The following is a 16,909-nucleotide window of genomic DNA, read 5'->3' on the forward strand; positions in this document are numbered from 1 at the left end:
ATCTGTATCTTGTTGTATTTGTCTGTTGGGTTTGGCTGATGGTGGTAATGCTATCTCTCCAGATGGTGAAGCTGTCTTTTACGGTATCCTAGATTACTGTATCTTTGCTATTTGGACTGGTTACTTGTGTTTCATCATCTGTAAGTATGGTGAATGGCCAGAAGTGGAAGCTAATCCAAGACATGAAATGGCCACACCAGATACGACTTCAGAAAAGAATATACCTGATTCTCCAAGAGCCTCTGGCGCCACTGCAATTGAAGATGTCACTGATGAACCTGATGAGGAAGCACCAGTAACCGGAGCACAGGAAGAACAAGAAGCTCCTATTGGAGGTGCTTGATCCAGCATCCACTCTCAACCCCCCTCCCAATCTATACGTAACGCCATGCAATTTCTATTTAATGACTCTGCGTATATATATATATTTAATGATTTAATACATTGCCCATTCACATGCACTGTGCATCATGATCACCCTCTTTCTCTTTCCTCCCCCCCCCCCCCACTCACTGTTGTGGACATATGCTAAACAATAAAAAGTAATGGTCTCAAGAATAGTTCAGTTTTTTGTAAACCCTAAGCCCTTATAGTATTATTAGTATTGTCCCGAGACGACTACAACAATTGGTAGCGTTATTATGTCTTCGTCTCCTGTTTCTGTTAAAGTTCCTCATCCGTTCGATGGGTCTAGAGCTAATTTGTTCCAGTTGAACACCTTCCTACAAGCTCTCAACGTTCAGTTTGTCGTTAAACGTGTCTCTAACGATACCGAAAAGATAGATCATCTCTCCATTAACCTAACTGGCTCGGCCCTTAACTGGTTCGTCACATACTCCACTAATGTCGAAATCACTGATCTTACTTACGCAGCATTCGTTGAAAAATTTCGTAATGCCCATATCGGTAAGCTAGACACTTACAACATTATTCAGAAGATGTCCTCGATGAAACAAGCTCATTCTATTGACGCTTATATAACTGAGTTTGACAACTTACGCCGTTTGCTTCCTTCTGGTTCCTTAATTGAAGACATGTTTATTCAATTATTTGTCAAAGGACTTAAACCCAATACTCGCAAAGAGTTGCATTTACGTCCCATTACCTCTTTTTATGAGGCTACTCAATTGGCCTCTCGTGCTGAAAATTATCTGTATTCAGATGGTTTCTCTGTCGGTTCTTCTGTCGCCCCTGGCCCCTTTATCTTTGATGCAGATGGTGACATTGTTATGACTGTTTGTGGTTCTCGTGGTTCTCGTTCTTCCCGTTTTAGTTCATCTAGTCGCTCTGCTTTTCCTTCTCGTAACCCTGATTCTAATCATTGGCGTCAAAAGTATCGCGAGGTCTGTATGAAACAACGCTTATGTTTTAATTGTATGAGTCCTAACCATCAATCAGCCAAATGCACTCAAGGTTCGAGTTCGTCCTCGTCACATCGTTCCAATAATGCGAGGCCTCTCCAAGCCCACCGTTATTGAGGCATCCCAAGTCGCTTCCACTGTTCCTCTTGATCATGTATCTACTCCTGTTTATTCTCCTGTTATTAATCACCCTGCACCCTCTGTTATCTCTCTCGTCGCACCCTCGTCTGATCCTTCATCCTCACCCTTAGTTGGTCGGTGCCTCGAGCAATCCTGTTCGATTAATGGTATTTCGTTCGACGTTCTGTTTGATACAGGTAGTCCTACGTCGCTTATTAGTTCCGAGATCGTTCATGTTAATAACTGGCCTACATACCCTGTTGAACCCTTCGTTTGGTCTAGTATTCTTCCTGGTCGTCGATCGTCTACTTCTACCGCTACATTTTGTGTTTTCGAAATAACCGGTTCCAAGTTTTCTGCTGCTGCTTATGTCTCGAATGACTTGGTTAATAAAGTTATTGTTGGGTTCCCCGTTGTCTCTAAATATTGGGAGTTGTTATCTCCAGCCTTACCCACTACATCTAGTTCCATTTACGCTGTTGATTGGTTACATGAAGGTTCTGTTTCTGATTTATACCCTAATGAAATTCAAGAAGTATTTGTTGTCTCGTTAGCCGCCAATACGTCATCTGATTCCTTTGCCCTACTTCCCGATGATTTACAAGATGCTTTCTCCTCCACCGTCAGTGATGAGTTATCTCCTTCTGCTGCCTCTCGTACGTTTTCCCACGATATTGTTTTAAAAAAGGGGGAGAGTTTACCAAAATTTCCTCCTTATAGACTGACACCATTGTTAACGCAGGAATGTAAACATATCGTTGATGACTTACTTGCAAAAGGTTTTATTGTTAATAGTGATAAGCCATATTCATCCCCAGTATTATTGGTAAAAAAGAAAAATGGTTCTTATTGAATGGTAGTTGATTGCCGTCGGTTAAATAAAAGCACCATAAAAGACCCTTTTCCAATGCCCAGAATAGACGATTTATTTGCTAAAATTGGAGATTGTACTATATTCTCAACATTAGATCTACATTCAGGCTATCACCAAATACCTATGAACCACAAATCTGAAAAGTTAACTGGTTTTACGACCCCGTTTGGCCACTATCATTACAAAGTTATGCCCTTTGGTCTCTGCAACGCCCCTGCAACGTTTTCACGCTATATGCAACAGAGTCTAGGTGATATTCCAAATGTCTATGTGTATTTAGATGATGTTTTAATTGCTTCACCAAGTAAGGAACAACATATGAATGACCTACGAATTGTACTACAGAGAATAAAGGATGCCAAACTAGTATGTAAAAAGAAGAAGTGTCATTTTCTGCAAGACACCGTTGAGTTCTTAGGCCATACGATCAGTGCAAAAGGTATATCCATAATAGAAGAAAAAACTAAAGCAATAAAGGAGTATCCAATGACAAATAGCATTAAGACGGCTCAAAGTTTTTTACGAATGGTTAATTACTATCGAAGTTTTATCCAGAATTGTAGTGCAATTTCAAAACCGATAATCCAATACATCTCAAAGAAATGTGAATGGGGTGAAAAACAGACAAACGCAGTAAAAGAGCTAAAAAATTTGTTAAGTTCTGCGCCAGTTCTGGTACCATTCGTTCCAGGTAATACTTACAGGTTGACAACAGATGCTAGTATTGTATTCATTGGTGGTGTATTAGAACGTATGGTAAATGATAAATTAAAAGGCGTAGTCGGGTATTATTCAAAAACTGTCTCCGATACACAGAGTGGATATGCGGCAGGTGAATTGGAATTACTGGCTATTATTTCAAATTTGAATCATTTTAGATATTATCTGCACGGGCACAAATTTATACTCCGTACAGATCACATTTCCCTGCTTTCGTATCATAGTTTAAAGGAACCATCCAAACGTGATGCTCGTTGGTTGGATTTCTTAGGAGAATTTGACTTTAAACTAGAGTACATAAAAGGTGGTAATAATGTCGTGGCAGACGCATTAAGTCGCCCAGCTGAGATCAATGTTATTAACCAGCAAGATGTGTGTCCAATTTCACAACTAGAAAGTATAACACCCACGGAATGGTTACCGGAATTATCTAAAGATCCCTGGTCTGCTGCTGTTTTGGTTCGGTTAGGTATTATTGTTGATCCAGACATAAGTGATGAAAATAGAACTTTATTCCAGAAATATTTGAAGAAATTTAAGTTTGCAAAGTAAGGAATAGAGAGATACGTATTTGAATCAAATGTTTTGAAATATGAAGATAGAGTATGCGTTCCAATGTCACGAAAGAACGGTCTTTTAGCCATATATCACGACAGTATGCTTCAGGGTGGCCATTTTGGCTAAAGCACAACGATAAATAAAATATGTCCCTTGTATTATTGGCCTTCAATGACGGTAGATATTAAGACTTATGTGAAAAGTTGTCTACAATGTCAGTTGATGAAAAGTTACAGACCTAACGTTGATGGAACCCTAAAACCCTTAAACATTCCTACTGGTCGCTGGTTGGATATTTCCATTGATTTTATTACTGGTGTGCCTGCAACATTGTTCATTAAGATGAACATGATATTGGTTGTGGTAAATCGATTCTCAAAACGTGCTCACTTCATTGCCACCAATAAAGATTGTGGCTCACAAGAAACACTGAATTTACTGTACTGGTTTGTTTTCTGTTACCACGGTTTTCCTCGATCTATTGTATCGGAAAGAGATATTCGCTTTACTACTGGTGTTTATAAAGAATTAACGGAACGTCTAGGTATACAGTTAAAGTTGTCCTCAACAAACCATCCACAAACCGATCGACAGACTGAAGCAACAAATAAGACGCTTGGTCGGTTGTTAAGAAGCTATTGCTGTAACGATCAACGACAATGGGATCGTTTTTTACCACATCTGGAATTTGTATACAACAGTACTTTTCAAAGGTCATTACAAGCTGCCCCATTTGAAGTTAACATAGGTTTTGTTCCAAATGAACCATTATTAGACACTGGTAATGTGCTGTCATCCCGAAGTGATGCTGCTGTTGAAATTACTAAGAATTTAAAAGCCATTTCGCTACGCACTTCTGATATATTGCGGGAGAATCAAGAAACTCTGGAGTTCCAAACTAACATTCATCGAAACGAACCTAATTACAAGGTTGGTGATTTAGTTTTGCTACACCGTGATGCTTATTTTACTGGGGGAAGGTATACCAAGATACAGCCTATTTTCCTAGGTCCCTTTAAACTGGTTAAACTACAAAATAATACCTGTGAACTGGATTTACCTTCATCATTCAAGAAACATAGAACAATTAATATAAATGCTGGAATATGATTATATCATTTTCTATTAAGTGGTAAAAGACTTTTTATCACGTGACTATTTAAGAAATATATTCATTTTTAATTATATTATTTCCTATATATGTCTAAATAAAGTAATCATCTTTACATTTTAAACACTGTATAACGATGTCTAACTCTCTTGAATCCCAGTAATAAAATGGATTAAGAAGTTTATACACGACAAAGATAGGTACCCAAAAGAATTGCCACGTACACCCACTGAAAGAATTCAGAGAATTCCTGAGATTATTTCGGTCGTTGGCTATGATATCGAATTAGGCATGGTTTACTGTAAGATGCAAGATGTAGACCCTGCGCTAGTCTGTGCTTACCCATTAGAAGAATTTGCCCAAGTTCCAAGGTTTAGAGAAACGTCGTTACTGAATAATTTGAATTCATTTGTTGTAAACTAACTTAGGAGTACGATACACTTAAATAGTAACTACCAAAAAACTGAACTTAACAATCTTATTAACTTGACACCAGTTAATCCTTCGAACTTACGAATATAATTGTTGTTCGTTTTTAAACTAAATAACTATGTGAAAGAACTATAAATTTATGTCTTAAGTCTGGAAAAGCTGACCTTTAAATACTTTTCAAAGGTCAACGCCAGCTTCTCCTATTTTACTTTAAATAGACTGTTTATAAACTTACTCACAAGGGTAGGAGTGCCCAGTTTAAGTAATTCTGGCTAACTAATAAAGATTATGCATCTAACAGATATTCACAGGGGTACAACCAGCAGTTGCTCAGTGTTATGTATAGTTTCTAGTTAGCAACTTGTAGATGAGTATAAAGTCAATCTCGTCTACAATACAACAACAAATTAATAAGCGGGTTTAGCTCAGTTGGGAGAGCGCCAGACTGAAGAATACTTCGGTTAAAGATATCTGGAGGTCCTGTGTTCGATCCACAGAAGTCGCATTCTTTTTTTGGCAAATTTCCCGCCCACGTGACATCCCGCGCCCTTTCCCCTTCGGGCAACCGTCCCGCCCGCTTATCTCCGACCTATACCCGACTTAACCCCGACTAACCCCGACGGCCTTTTTCCCTTTTTCCCTTTTTCCGTTTTTTCCTTTTTCTTGAATGCAAATCCAGAAAATCCAGAAAAAAAACCGGCTGGTTGCCCGAGACCGCAAATTCAGCAAAACCGCGTCTCGCTGCCCCGTCTTACCAGTGCCAAACAAGTAAACACCCTCTCTATCCTCGTTGGCCCTTTTGTTTGTTTTCGCAGTGCTCCTTTTTTTCCTTTCCGTCGCCCCTCGCCCCCAGTTCCTTCGCTGGGATTTCTATTTTAATACAAGACAAATATACAAGACTAGACAAAACAAGTTTACAAGACTAAACTTGACTAGACTAGATAATATTAGATTATATTAGATTATATTAGCTTATACCAGATTATACTAGATTATACCATACTAGACAAGACTAGAAAAAGACTGGAAAAAGACTGGATTAGACTTTATACTGCTACTAGACCAAATAAGATTAGACTATACCAGACTGGATTAGAATCTACTATTTTATACTATTATCATAATCATAATCATAATCATAATCATAATCATATCATAATACATTAGACTACACTACACTACACTATACGTTTACGCTTTCTTTCACGCGCTCACTCACACACACTCTCTCATATAATTAAAAGAACTTCTCTAGAAATGTCTGACATTGAAGATAACACTGAATCAAGCACACATACCGATCAATTGAACGGGACTCCGAACTCTTCCACCAACACGGACCCTAATTCATCCACCACCTTGACTAATAACCCTAGTGCTGCATCTGCTGCGTTAAATGCTCAAAGAGAAAGAAGAAAAATTGAAATAAAATTCATCGAGAATAAAACAAGACGTCATGTCACTTTCTCCAAGAGAAAACATGGGATCATGAAAAAGGCTTTTGAGTTGTCAGTATTGACTGGTACGCAAGTTCTATTATTGGTTGTTTCTGAAACAGGGCTGGTCTACACATTCTCCACCCCGAAATTCGAACCCATTGTCACTCAACAAGAAGGTAGAAATTTAATCCAAGCTTGTTTGAACGCTCCAGATGACGATGACGACACAAACGCTGCTGCCTCAGGAGATATGGGCCCTGAAGACTCGAAGCAACCTCAACAGCTTACAAACGGTCAACCAGATAACGCCATGATGAAGAATGAGTATGACCAAACAAACCAGCAGATCCCTCAGCAACAACAGCAACAGCAACAGCAACAGCAACAACAGCAACAGATCCCGCAACAGATCCCTCAACAGATTCCACAGCAATTGCCTCAGAATCAAATACGAAACCAAAATATCCCACAACAATCCCAAAATTCTGCAGCAAACGCTCTCTCTCAACAGCAGATGTATCAACAGCAACAACAGCAACAACAGCAACAGCAATCACAGATGCAAATGCAACCAGGTTCCAACTTGCCTCCTCATTTGCAACAGCAACAACAACAACCTTTACCCCCAATGAATCAACAACAACAACACCCTCAACACCCTCAACAATATTCCTATTTGAACCCAGAACAAAACTCCGTCTATCAACAATACTTCCAAGAATCTTCCCAAGGTCAATACTGATCTACTTACTAATATTGAATCATCTATAATATTTAAAGATACAAATTGTATATATATATATGAACCTTTCCATTACTCTCTCCCCTTCCCCCCTTCACTCTTTCATTCTTTTTTATTGATCATGATAAACCGGTTCTTTTATTGCATATTATACTAATATTAAAAACTTCTGCTATCATCAAATCCCACTACTTTTAATAAAGTTTATATTATTATTTATTCTACAATTCACTTTTTTCCTTCACCCTTTCACTTTCACCCTTTTTTCCTTCACTTTTACTCTTTTGTTTAGTCTCAGATTCTCGATTCGTTTCTGTCGTTTTTGTTTACTTGCTAATCGTTGGTTTGTTTGTTTATTTGTTTTCTTTAAACTTTATTTATTTAACTCTTCTTTCTTCTTTTTTTTTTTATTTACTATACTACTATTTTTCGTCTTATTCTTTATTTTTATTTTATTTTTTTCTGTCTAATTGTATAACTTTTGAATTTAATATTTTTACTCTTTAAACTTTTGTCAATTTATTATTACAAGATATTTCTCTTACGGGGAATCTTAATTTGGCGTCTGTCATGTGATTTGGAGAATGTTCAGTTGATTATGTTTATTAGACTTTATTATTATTTAGAAGTATTTAATTTTTTAATATTCAAAAATAAAGTACAAAAGATAAAAAATTATAAACAAAAAAATAAAAAAAAAATAGTCCACAAAAAATCAAACTTAACATTTCTCAAATAACCTACCATATTCAATAATCATCACTGAATTATTCATGCTCAATAAATCCTTCAAGTTTTTTTTTTTTTGTTTATTTCAATTGAATATTCCTTCACGTGGTTTATCTCTATCTACGACAAATTTTCCGTATTTTCGCGCAAATAAGATTTATTAATCTTTTTTTGGTAATGCTAATAGTAACAGTAATAATAACATTGAAAAAAAAAATTAAGGAACTAGAGAAGTTACATTCCTAAACTTATATTACTTAATATCCAGATCAGGACAATCCTTTCGCTTAGTTTTAACCCAAATTTTTTCTTTTTTTTTAAAAAACAAAAATACAACAACAAAAAGAATAATATATATATAAAAAAATAAATACCAATACCTATACGTTATCATTATTGTTATGACTTACATATTCCAACCAACTGATTTAGTATTGGCAAAAGTGAAAGGGTTTTCTGCCTGGCCTGCAATGATAATACCAGATGAACTTATTCCAGAAAATATATTACGAGATAGTCACCATCATCACACCAATAATCCTGTAGATCAAACACAAGACGATGGAAATCAAAAGTCTTCAAATAATAGTAATAATATAATAATTAAAAATGGTCAATCTTTTAAAAAATATGATCAATTGAAATCACAATATTGTATCAAATTTCTAGCTGATGATAGTTATAGTTGGATTAAATCAATGGATATCAAATTATTACAAGATGAAGAGATTAATTCATGGTTAAATAATACTAAAATTAGAAAAAATAAAAAATTAATACCTGCTTACAAATTTGCACTTATAAAAGATATTAATATCAATGATTTCGTTGAATTTGGGTCCAATTATATTATTGAGAATCAAGTTGACAATTCTATAGATGATGCAAAATTACAAACAAAGAAAGGTAAAGGTAGACCTTCCAGGAAATCAAAAAAAACTACTTCAATTGAGGAAACAGATGACTTATCGGAAAAGCAAAATAATCACAATTCAAAAAGAAATCCTAAAACAAAAGATCAAAGTTCAATCGATGACGATGAGGAGGAAGAGGAAGAAGAAGAAGATGTTGATGCTGAACCTATAAGACAGACCAGAAAACGTGGTAGAAGATCACAACTAGACAAAAATGAAACTAATGATAGTAATTCGTTAACTGACACAGAAACCCCACGTAAGCTTAGAACAAGAAGAAAAGTTTCTTATACATATAGTGTTGAAGATACTAATGAAACTTTTGAAGAAGAACAAGTCACAAACAATAGTAATAACACTAGATCTCTCAGAAAGAGGGGAAAACCTTCCACTCGAACTCCTGCATCAGAAGATGATATAAATGATGAACAGCCAAGACAAACTAGAACGAGAAGTAGGCGTTTATCAACTAAAGAGAGTAGTCTCACTCCAGAGGAGCCCGAAATACCTAAAGTAACTACCAGGCGCTCAAGACAAACTAGAAAGAGATCAAGTAATTCTCTATCCGGATCTCCTAATTTATCTGAATCAGAAGAACCAATTCAACCTAAGAAGCATCTTTCAAGAAAAACTAGAAGAAAAAACACTATAAAACAACAAGAAGAAGAAGATGAAGAGGAATATGAAGAAGATGAAGAAGAAGAAGTTCATAAAATAGACGAATATAATTATGAAGATGATGAAGATTGGAGGTTGGTTGGTTTGGGCCCTCAAGATTTATCGATTCAAAAAAATTCTAGTTCATTAGTAAATAAATTATCCCATGCTAAAAATTTGAAAAAACATAATGAAACAAAATTGGATTTATCTGATAGAATATCAGGAATTAATGGTTTATTAATCGATTTAATGATTTCTATAAATACTAACAAGAGTTATTTGAATGAATCTAAGAATGATTTTGAATTGATTCTCGATGAACTTGAAATGACTTTAAATGTGAAAGGTGCTTCTACTGAGTTTTTCACAATATTTATATCTAACAATGAATTAGTAATGAACCTGCGAATGTTATTGAACATGAGTTATACAAAATTGAAAACTTGGAGATTATATGCAAAATTTTCAAAGTTTTTTAAGAAAATTTATGGGCTAGAATTTGAACCTGATAAAGAGGAATGGACCCCAGTTGAAAATAATGCTGATTTAAAAATTGAAACAGAGTCACAAGACCAAGATATGCCACCAAGTAATAACGAAATAAATCAAATAGCTAATTCCGAAATTCAAGAACTAGATCAGTAATAAACTGGAATGAATTTTTTTAATTTCCTAAAAAAAGAAAGACTTTCAATTCACTTATCGTATACTACTTCTGATAAAGAAATATACATCTTGCATTGTGTCAGTAATAAAATATTGTAGAAATATGCTACTGATACCCATTAAAAATCTACATTTTATATTCATTTTTTTATAAACATCTTAATATTTACATTTTACTAATACTCAACCTATATGTAACTATTAAAATAAAAGTTTTAGTGATGAATTTCTGCAACTTTGTTCAATAAATTTCTGTATAATACTTTTTTTTCTGTTATCAACTCTAAAGACTACACAATTTAGCCGCGCAACTGAGAGTATTGTGTCTAGATGGATACCAAATTTGAAACTACTGTAAAACATAGTACAGTAGATTAATCGATTTTATTTAATAAAACAAAAAAAGATTATACAATTGAATCTTCTCTTAGTTTTATAACGTAATAAAAAATGCGCGTGCTTAACAGGTAGATCAATAAAAAAAATAGATCATTAAACTATATAGTCATTAAATATAAATGCAAGATGCTGCTTACGTAAATTCAAAACAGATTAAACTCTTTCTACTTGATCTTCTTCTGGAACTGCATCTGTAGGTTCTTCTTCAAACTCTTCACCAGATTCAGTGACATCTTCAATTGCAGTGGCGCCAGAGGCTCTTGGAGAATCAGGTATATTCTTTTCTGAAGTCGTATCTGGTGTGGCCATTTCATGTCTTGGATTAGCTTCCACTTCTGGCCATTCACCATACTTACAGATGATGAAACACAAGTAACCAGTCCAAATAGCAAAGATACAGTAATCTAGGATACCGTAAAAGACAGCTTCACCATCTGGAGAGATAGCATTACCACCATCAGCCAAACCCCAACAGACAAAATACAACAAGATACAGATGACTGCCACGATGTACATACCTAGGGAGACACCTCTGATTTGCAAATCACCAATTTGTCTCTTGGCTTGAATACCCAACACCACAAAGGCAACGAAGATACCCATGACCCAGTACCCCCATTTGTAAGTGGAGTGGATCAAAGAACCAACCAGCAAAGAGATGACCCAATATTCAAACCCAATAATTTGTACGAGCAAAGAATGAATCATTTCCCAGGTGGAAAATACTTGAGCAGTATGGTTAATAGTCACACCTGCCATTTCCAACATAAACAATTGGATAGGCCAACATAGGAACCAAGCAACATACTTGGCATAAAAGATTTGTCTCATATTTGGATACATGTTTGTTGCTGAATGAGAGACATCCTCGCTCCTAAACTCTGCTTGGATAGCGGTCCAACCCAAGTTTGAAGCATAAGTGAAGTATTGGAAGAATTCAAATAGAGAGATCAAGAATGGACCAGCCATGGTATACCTGACCAATTGAGAACCGTTTTTCATCTCCTGGTAGAAGAAGAAACAGGCGTACATGATAGCCAGCACACCAAATACGGAGTAGACTGACCATAACCAATCAGACCCTGATTCTGTTAAGTGGATATCCAATCCATGAGGAGGGTTTACATGTACTGCTCTATTACCGCTTCGTTTTATTAATTCGAGATATTCTGTGTCTGAAGACATTTTTATATGAGAAGTGAGAAGTAAATGAACTTGTTAATAATATGCTAAAATATACGTGTTAGGGTAATTGCTCTAGTAACGAGACTGTTTGTTTGGGGCTGTGAGGGATGGAGGAGCATATTAGATTATAGTACGTCTTGTCAAGAGTTTATATATGAGAGAATGCCACCATGCAACTCCCAGAAATAACCATACATGAGGCATTGCAAGATGAGAGTATCAAGATGTATAGGATTGTTTTAACCCTGGCTTGCATCCATGGATATACTCCTGAAGATTACGCAGCTTGGATGTGATATGTAGGTATCCTAGAAATTTCCGTATGGAGAAACCTCCACATTCTGGATCTTAAATCTGCTTCCAGATCCGAGCAGTCTTGTTTGCCTTGTTGATTTGATTCGATGCCTCTATTATCTCTTGACACTCTGGAGTTTTCTTAATCCGCCATGAGGAAAAACGAGGGGCCTGCATTTTCCGAGGAGTCTATTACACTTGTAGATACCCAGAGAGAGCATCGTAGTATGCTGCTAACAGTAAGAGCTTGGCTAGTATGCTGTATATTATTGTTAATTAGGGGGAACATTAATTTTATTTACAAAGTTCGGTTGTTAGTTCTTTAGAATAATTTTGGAAAAATTCTAGAAAGTACTTATGAAAAAAATGAAAAAAAACAAACAAACTAACAATGAATAAGAGTGATTTTTAATTAACTCAATTCGTTTTAATATGAATAGTACTTCCATCTTTATACAGTAACAATAATACCCTGGTATCACTTTCTCATACTATTCTCTATAAAGAGATGAATTTGTTCTTATTATGTTCGTAGTGACCAATTTCACTATCATTTGTAATTTACTTTTACTATAACGCAAGTATTTGCTTCTAAATAATACTTGTTAGTACAATAATATACCTTAAAATTAAGTAACTTAACTAAAAAATTAATTAATGAATAAAGGTCCCCAAAGAAACTAACTTTGTAGTACCTATTGCGTGATATTTTTAATTTTTAAGAATTAAAATATTAATAGATTAGATTAGTTATTAGGGTAAACTATGAATAGTTGTAAAATTATGTAACTATAAAACGTGAAAATTAAATATTAGAATTAATTCCAAACAAAGTTTAATTTGTAATTGAATTGGTAATGCTGGAACCATAAAAAAAAACAGTTGGATCTTGAAGTCCATTAAACTCTTTGCGAAGCCTCTTCTACAAAAGATTGATTTGTTTGTTGTCTGGTTTCTTCCTCATCATCTTCAACATGTGTATCTTGATCCTCATAAGCAGTTTCACCAGAAGCTCTTGGAGATTCAGCTTGTAAAACCTTAACTGGTAATATATCTTCGTTTGGTTGTTTTTGTTGTTGTTGATGAGGCTGTTGAGCGACTTCTGGCCATTCACCATATTTACAGATGATGAAACACAAGTAACCAGTCCAAATGGCAAAGATACAGTAATCTAGAATACCGTAAAAGACAGCTTCACCATCTGGAGAGATAGCATTACCACCTTCAGACAAACCCCAACAAACAAAGTATAATAAAATAACAATGATAGCAGTACAATACATAGCCAATGAAACACCCCTGATCTTTAAATCGAATATTTGTCTCTTAAATTGAATACCTAAAACAACGAATAAGACAAAGATACCCATGACCCAGTACCCCCATTTGTAAGTAGAGTGAATCAAAGAACCGACTAACAAAGAGATGACCCAATATTCAAACCCAATAATTTGTACTAATAAAGAATGAATCATCTCCCAAGTGGAGAAAAATTCGCCGGTATGATTAATAGTGGAACCTGCTAACTCGAACATAAACAATTGGATAGGCCAGCATAAGAACCATGCAACATACTTAGCATAGAAGATTTGCCTTACGTTTGGATATTCATTAGTAACGGAGTGTGACACGTCTTCGCTTCTAAACTCAGCTTGAATATCAGTCCAACCTAAATTGGAAGCATATGTGTAGTATTGGAAAAATTCAAATAAAGAGATTAAAAATGGACCAGCTAGGGCAAATTTGGTTAACTGTCTACCATTCTTAAACTCTTGATAGAAGAAGAAACAGGCATACATAATAGCCAATACACCGTATACAGAATAAACGGACCATAACCAATCTGACCCTGATTCTGTTAAGTGGATATCTAAGCCATGAGGAGCATTGACCTTGACAGCTCTATTACCCGTCCTTTTGACTAATTCGATGAAATCACCAGTTGTAGACATTGTAGTTAATTAATATATAAATATATTGTACGTGAGTGTATGTGTTGTAGTAAAACAAAATGTAGATTTTGAGTTTGTAAATGAAAGATGTAGAAAAAAAACTCTATACTAAAAAGTGTAGTAATGAATTTGTTTTATTGATGCTTTTTTTTGCAGAGGCTAATAGAAGAAAGGATGACTATTAAATCCTTATTTTGTTAAAGATTTCTCGAGTTTATATACAATTGCAATAATAATATAAAAAAAGAATAAGAAGGACAATTCATCAAGCTCCGATAGTATCTGTTTATTGATGTCAATTATACAGTGTGTGACATCAACTTGTAGCACTAGAAAAATTACATATTCTAGAAGATCCTTGTTTTATTTTACCCTTTTCAAATGTATTACCAATCCATATAAAGTTTCAGCGTCATATGCTTATAGAATAGATCGCTCCGAATCTCTTAACTCCGTAGATCACGTTCCGAATTCCCTATTTATCTGTTGCCCCTCGATGCCTGATATTCGCGGAGCTACAGGGTGCAAAAATCTCGGGATATCTGTAGATATTTCGGGGGAGATACTTCGATAGGAAAAAACACGGGGCTATGCTTAATACGGTAACCGCCGAGTGTTCGGTACGTCATAATTTCTATAAGTGGTAATAATCACGTAACGAAGGATGCTGGGTTGGTATTATAAATCTATGGAGGTGCTTATCATTAGAAGGTTATTGGTCAGCATTACGTACCTAGAATGATGAGATAAATCCAAAGAATGATTTTTTTTAACCAAGGAGTGGATCTTTTTTTATTTTTATTTTATTTTATTTTTTATTGTAAATGTCATTTTACAAGGATAAAAGTTCTCTATACAGCAAAAATTGAGGTTTGATACCCCTTGTACTAAATTTAGATCAATAAGAATATGACATATCATCAAGGTATGTGAAGGTAAAACTTCACTAACAAAATATTACGTCGCATGACAAAATCACGTGATATCACGTAATGTGAGCTACGTTAGTTGCGTGTATAAATTAGGATCACGTGATAACAGAATAAACATGTAGATTAACAAGTAAGTGAATCATGAACATAAATTCTATTTAAGAATCTAAAGCTAAAAGAATAAACTAGAGGGTTAAGGTAGAGAAAAGAGGTAAGAACTAGAAAACAAAAAGAATGAAATACAAAAGATGGAAGTGTATAGTGAACAAATCGGAACGTAATAGTAATAATATTTAACTTACATAGGCTCAGGTATATAGTTGTATAGTTTGATAAACAGTTGGTATTAAATTAGCAGCAAAAAGATATATTACTGAGAGTACTAGAGATTAAAATGTAGGGATCCTGGAGGGATTACCAAGTCTTCGCATGGACTTGAGGTAATCACGTGACTCGTGGAGTGGCCAGCCACAAGTGGGACGCATTGTAACCAGTGGTTACAGATGTATTAGCTACATGTCGTTATTAAAAGATGACAAAGGGCTATAGCCTAGGTGTCTAATTACCATAGTAATGGACGAACGGTTGCAAACGTGAGTCCAGGAGTACTGGAGAGAACTGGAAGCTACTCGGTTCGGGATGTATTGGTTGGGCCACCAATGGGTAAAGGTATATAAGAGGCGACTATAGGTCGACGAAGGGTCTTCTTGCTGTTCAAGAGGAACAACAAACAAGTGATTAACTAGTGAAGTAAATAGATCAGTAGTTATATACCGGATCAATAAGAAGTTATTGATCATTACATCCTAATAAGTGACACTCCGGGTAACCGTTTATACCCGCTGAACCTAATAACCACTGTAGTAAACCCTACATAAAATTGGTACATTACACGTGATCACAGTCTAAAATTTTGGCAAAAAACTCCTCGACGGGGAATTGAACCCCGATCTGGCACGCGACAAGCGCCCATTCTAACCATTAAACTATCGGGGAAATTGAAAGAAGTAAAGCACTCACGGTGGGGGTCGAACCCACAATCTTCTGATTAGAAGTCAGACGCGTTGCCATTACGCCACGCGAGCTTTATTTCTTGGGTATTTTCGGATTAAAATACTAAGTAGAGGACAAGGAAATAACGCGTGAATCAAAAACTTACGAGGTTATATGATCTCTAATTTTGAACAAATAGAAGAATATTTGAAATTTTAAAATATTATGCTAGACCTAATACTCTTTTAATCGCTATATAAATTGACCTAGCTTACAGCTATGCTATAAATGTGATTGTATATAGTAGATATATGCTATATAAGAGAGGATCAAGCTTTTCCTGATCTAAGAATTTCCTACAGAGCACTACATCTGGTAGTACCGCATTAAAGTTCCATAAGGTTTGAGTGTTCACTTTAAAATTGATTCTGTTCCCTTTTATCATGTCTGATCTTTCCGATTTCCAGTTCAGTCGCCCTAGATTCACACCAGTTAAGTCATTAATGTACTTCTCCAGTAATGACGAGCTCTTTCAATTCTCATCATCCTTTCATACAATAGACTTTTAAATACTTTCTTGAAGTATCACAATTGAACTACTCTAAGAAAAAATTGTCTTTGCAACACACTGGCGAGGTCTCAAAATGGGAAATTGAGTGGACCAATACATACACCTATACACCAGTATAACCTGGCTTTTTAGCTGTGGTAAAACACTGATTTTTTAGCAATAATAGATGTTCACATGATAATTAATGCTATGAGATTTTTATTAGAAGTCAGATATGACATTAAAACCTGCAATTGTAAATTTGTATTCTATGGTGC

The 16,909-nt window shown here is 35.3% G+C and overlaps 8 protein-coding genes and 3 non-coding genes across 11 annotated transcripts; 7 read left to right on the forward strand and 4 right to left on the reverse strand.

The window, feature by feature from the left end:
* Positions 1–641: 641 nt before the first annotated feature.
* Positions 642–1,478, forward strand: TBLA0B06840 (uncharacterized protein; the record flags this gene model as incomplete). Its single annotated transcript, XM_004178974.1, has 1 exon — positions 642–1,478. One exon carries the CDS (start codon positions 642–644, stop codon positions 1,476–1,478), a length of 837 nt encoding a protein of 278 aa, XP_004179022.1.
* TBLA0B06845 (uncharacterized protein) lies at positions 1,447–2,334 on the forward strand (the record flags this gene model as incomplete). Its single annotated transcript, XM_004178975.1, has 1 exon — positions 1,447–2,334. The coding sequence occupies one exon, from the start codon at positions 1,447–1,449 to the stop codon at positions 2,332–2,334; it is 888 nt and encodes a 295-aa protein (XP_004179023.1).
* Positions 2,335–3,627, forward strand: TBLA0B06850 (reverse transcriptase/ribonuclease H family protein; the record flags this gene model as incomplete). The annotated part of the gene is made up of 1 exon (XM_004178976.1): positions 2,335–3,627. The coding sequence occupies one exon, from the start codon at positions 2,335–2,337 to the stop codon at positions 3,625–3,627; it is 1,293 nt and encodes a 430-aa protein (XP_004179024.1).
* A 177-nt stretch (positions 3,628–3,804) lies between these two features.
* Positions 3,805–4,743, forward strand: TBLA0B06855 (uncharacterized protein; the record flags this gene model as incomplete). The annotated part of the gene is made up of 1 exon (XM_004178977.1): positions 3,805–4,743. The coding sequence occupies one exon, from the start codon at positions 3,805–3,807 to the stop codon at positions 4,741–4,743; it is 939 nt and encodes a 312-aa protein (XP_004179025.1).
* An 847-nt stretch (positions 4,744–5,590) lies between these two features.
* On the forward strand, positions 5,591–5,681 carry TBLA0Btrna8F. Its single transcript is given in 2 exon segments — positions 5,591–5,628; positions 5,645–5,681. It is a non-coding gene; the product is annotated as a tRNA-Phe (tRNA).
* A 752-nt stretch (positions 5,682–6,433) lies between these two features.
* Positions 6,434–7,357, forward strand: TBLA0B06860 (uncharacterized protein; the record flags this gene model as incomplete). Its single annotated transcript, XM_004178978.1, has 1 exon — positions 6,434–7,357. One exon carries the CDS (start codon positions 6,434–6,436, stop codon positions 7,355–7,357), a length of 924 nt encoding a protein of 307 aa, XP_004179026.1.
* A 1,130-nt stretch (positions 7,358–8,487) lies between these two features.
* IOC4 (Ioc4p) lies at positions 8,488–10,305 on the forward strand (the record flags this gene model as incomplete). Its single annotated transcript, XM_004178979.1, has 1 exon — positions 8,488–10,305. The coding sequence occupies one exon, from the start codon at positions 8,488–8,490 to the stop codon at positions 10,303–10,305; it is 1,818 nt and encodes a 605-aa protein (XP_004179027.1).
* Positions 10,306–10,878: 573 nt separating this feature from the next.
* On the reverse strand, positions 10,879–11,910 carry TBLA0B06880 (opsin family protein; the record flags this gene model as incomplete). Its single annotated transcript, XM_004178980.1, has 1 exon — positions 10,879–11,910. The coding sequence occupies one exon, from the start codon at positions 11,908–11,910 to the stop codon at positions 10,879–10,881; it is 1,032 nt and encodes a 343-aa protein (XP_004179028.1).
* Positions 11,911–13,103: 1,193 nt separating this feature from the next.
* TBLA0B06890 (opsin family protein) lies at positions 13,104–14,156 on the reverse strand (the record flags this gene model as incomplete). Its single annotated transcript, XM_004178981.1, has 1 exon — positions 13,104–14,156. The coding sequence occupies one exon, from the start codon at positions 14,154–14,156 to the stop codon at positions 13,104–13,106; it is 1,053 nt and encodes a 350-aa protein (XP_004179029.1).
* Positions 14,157–16,012: 1,856 nt separating this feature from the next.
* Positions 16,013–16,084, reverse strand: TBLA0Btrna9D. The gene has a single exon. It is a non-coding gene; the product is annotated as a tRNA-Asp (tRNA).
* Positions 16,085–16,101: 17 nt separating this feature from the next.
* Positions 16,102–16,173, reverse strand: TBLA0Btrna13R. Its single transcript has one exon. It is a non-coding gene; the product is annotated as a tRNA-Arg (tRNA).
* Positions 16,174–16,909: the final 736 nt, after the last annotated feature.

Source organism: Henningerozyma blattae, chromosome 2, assembly GCF_000315915.1.
Source record: "Henningerozyma blattae CBS 6284 chromosome 2, complete genome".
In the NCBI taxonomy this organism is placed as follows: Eukaryota; Fungi; Ascomycota; class Saccharomycetes; order Saccharomycetales; family Saccharomycetaceae; genus Henningerozyma; species Henningerozyma blattae.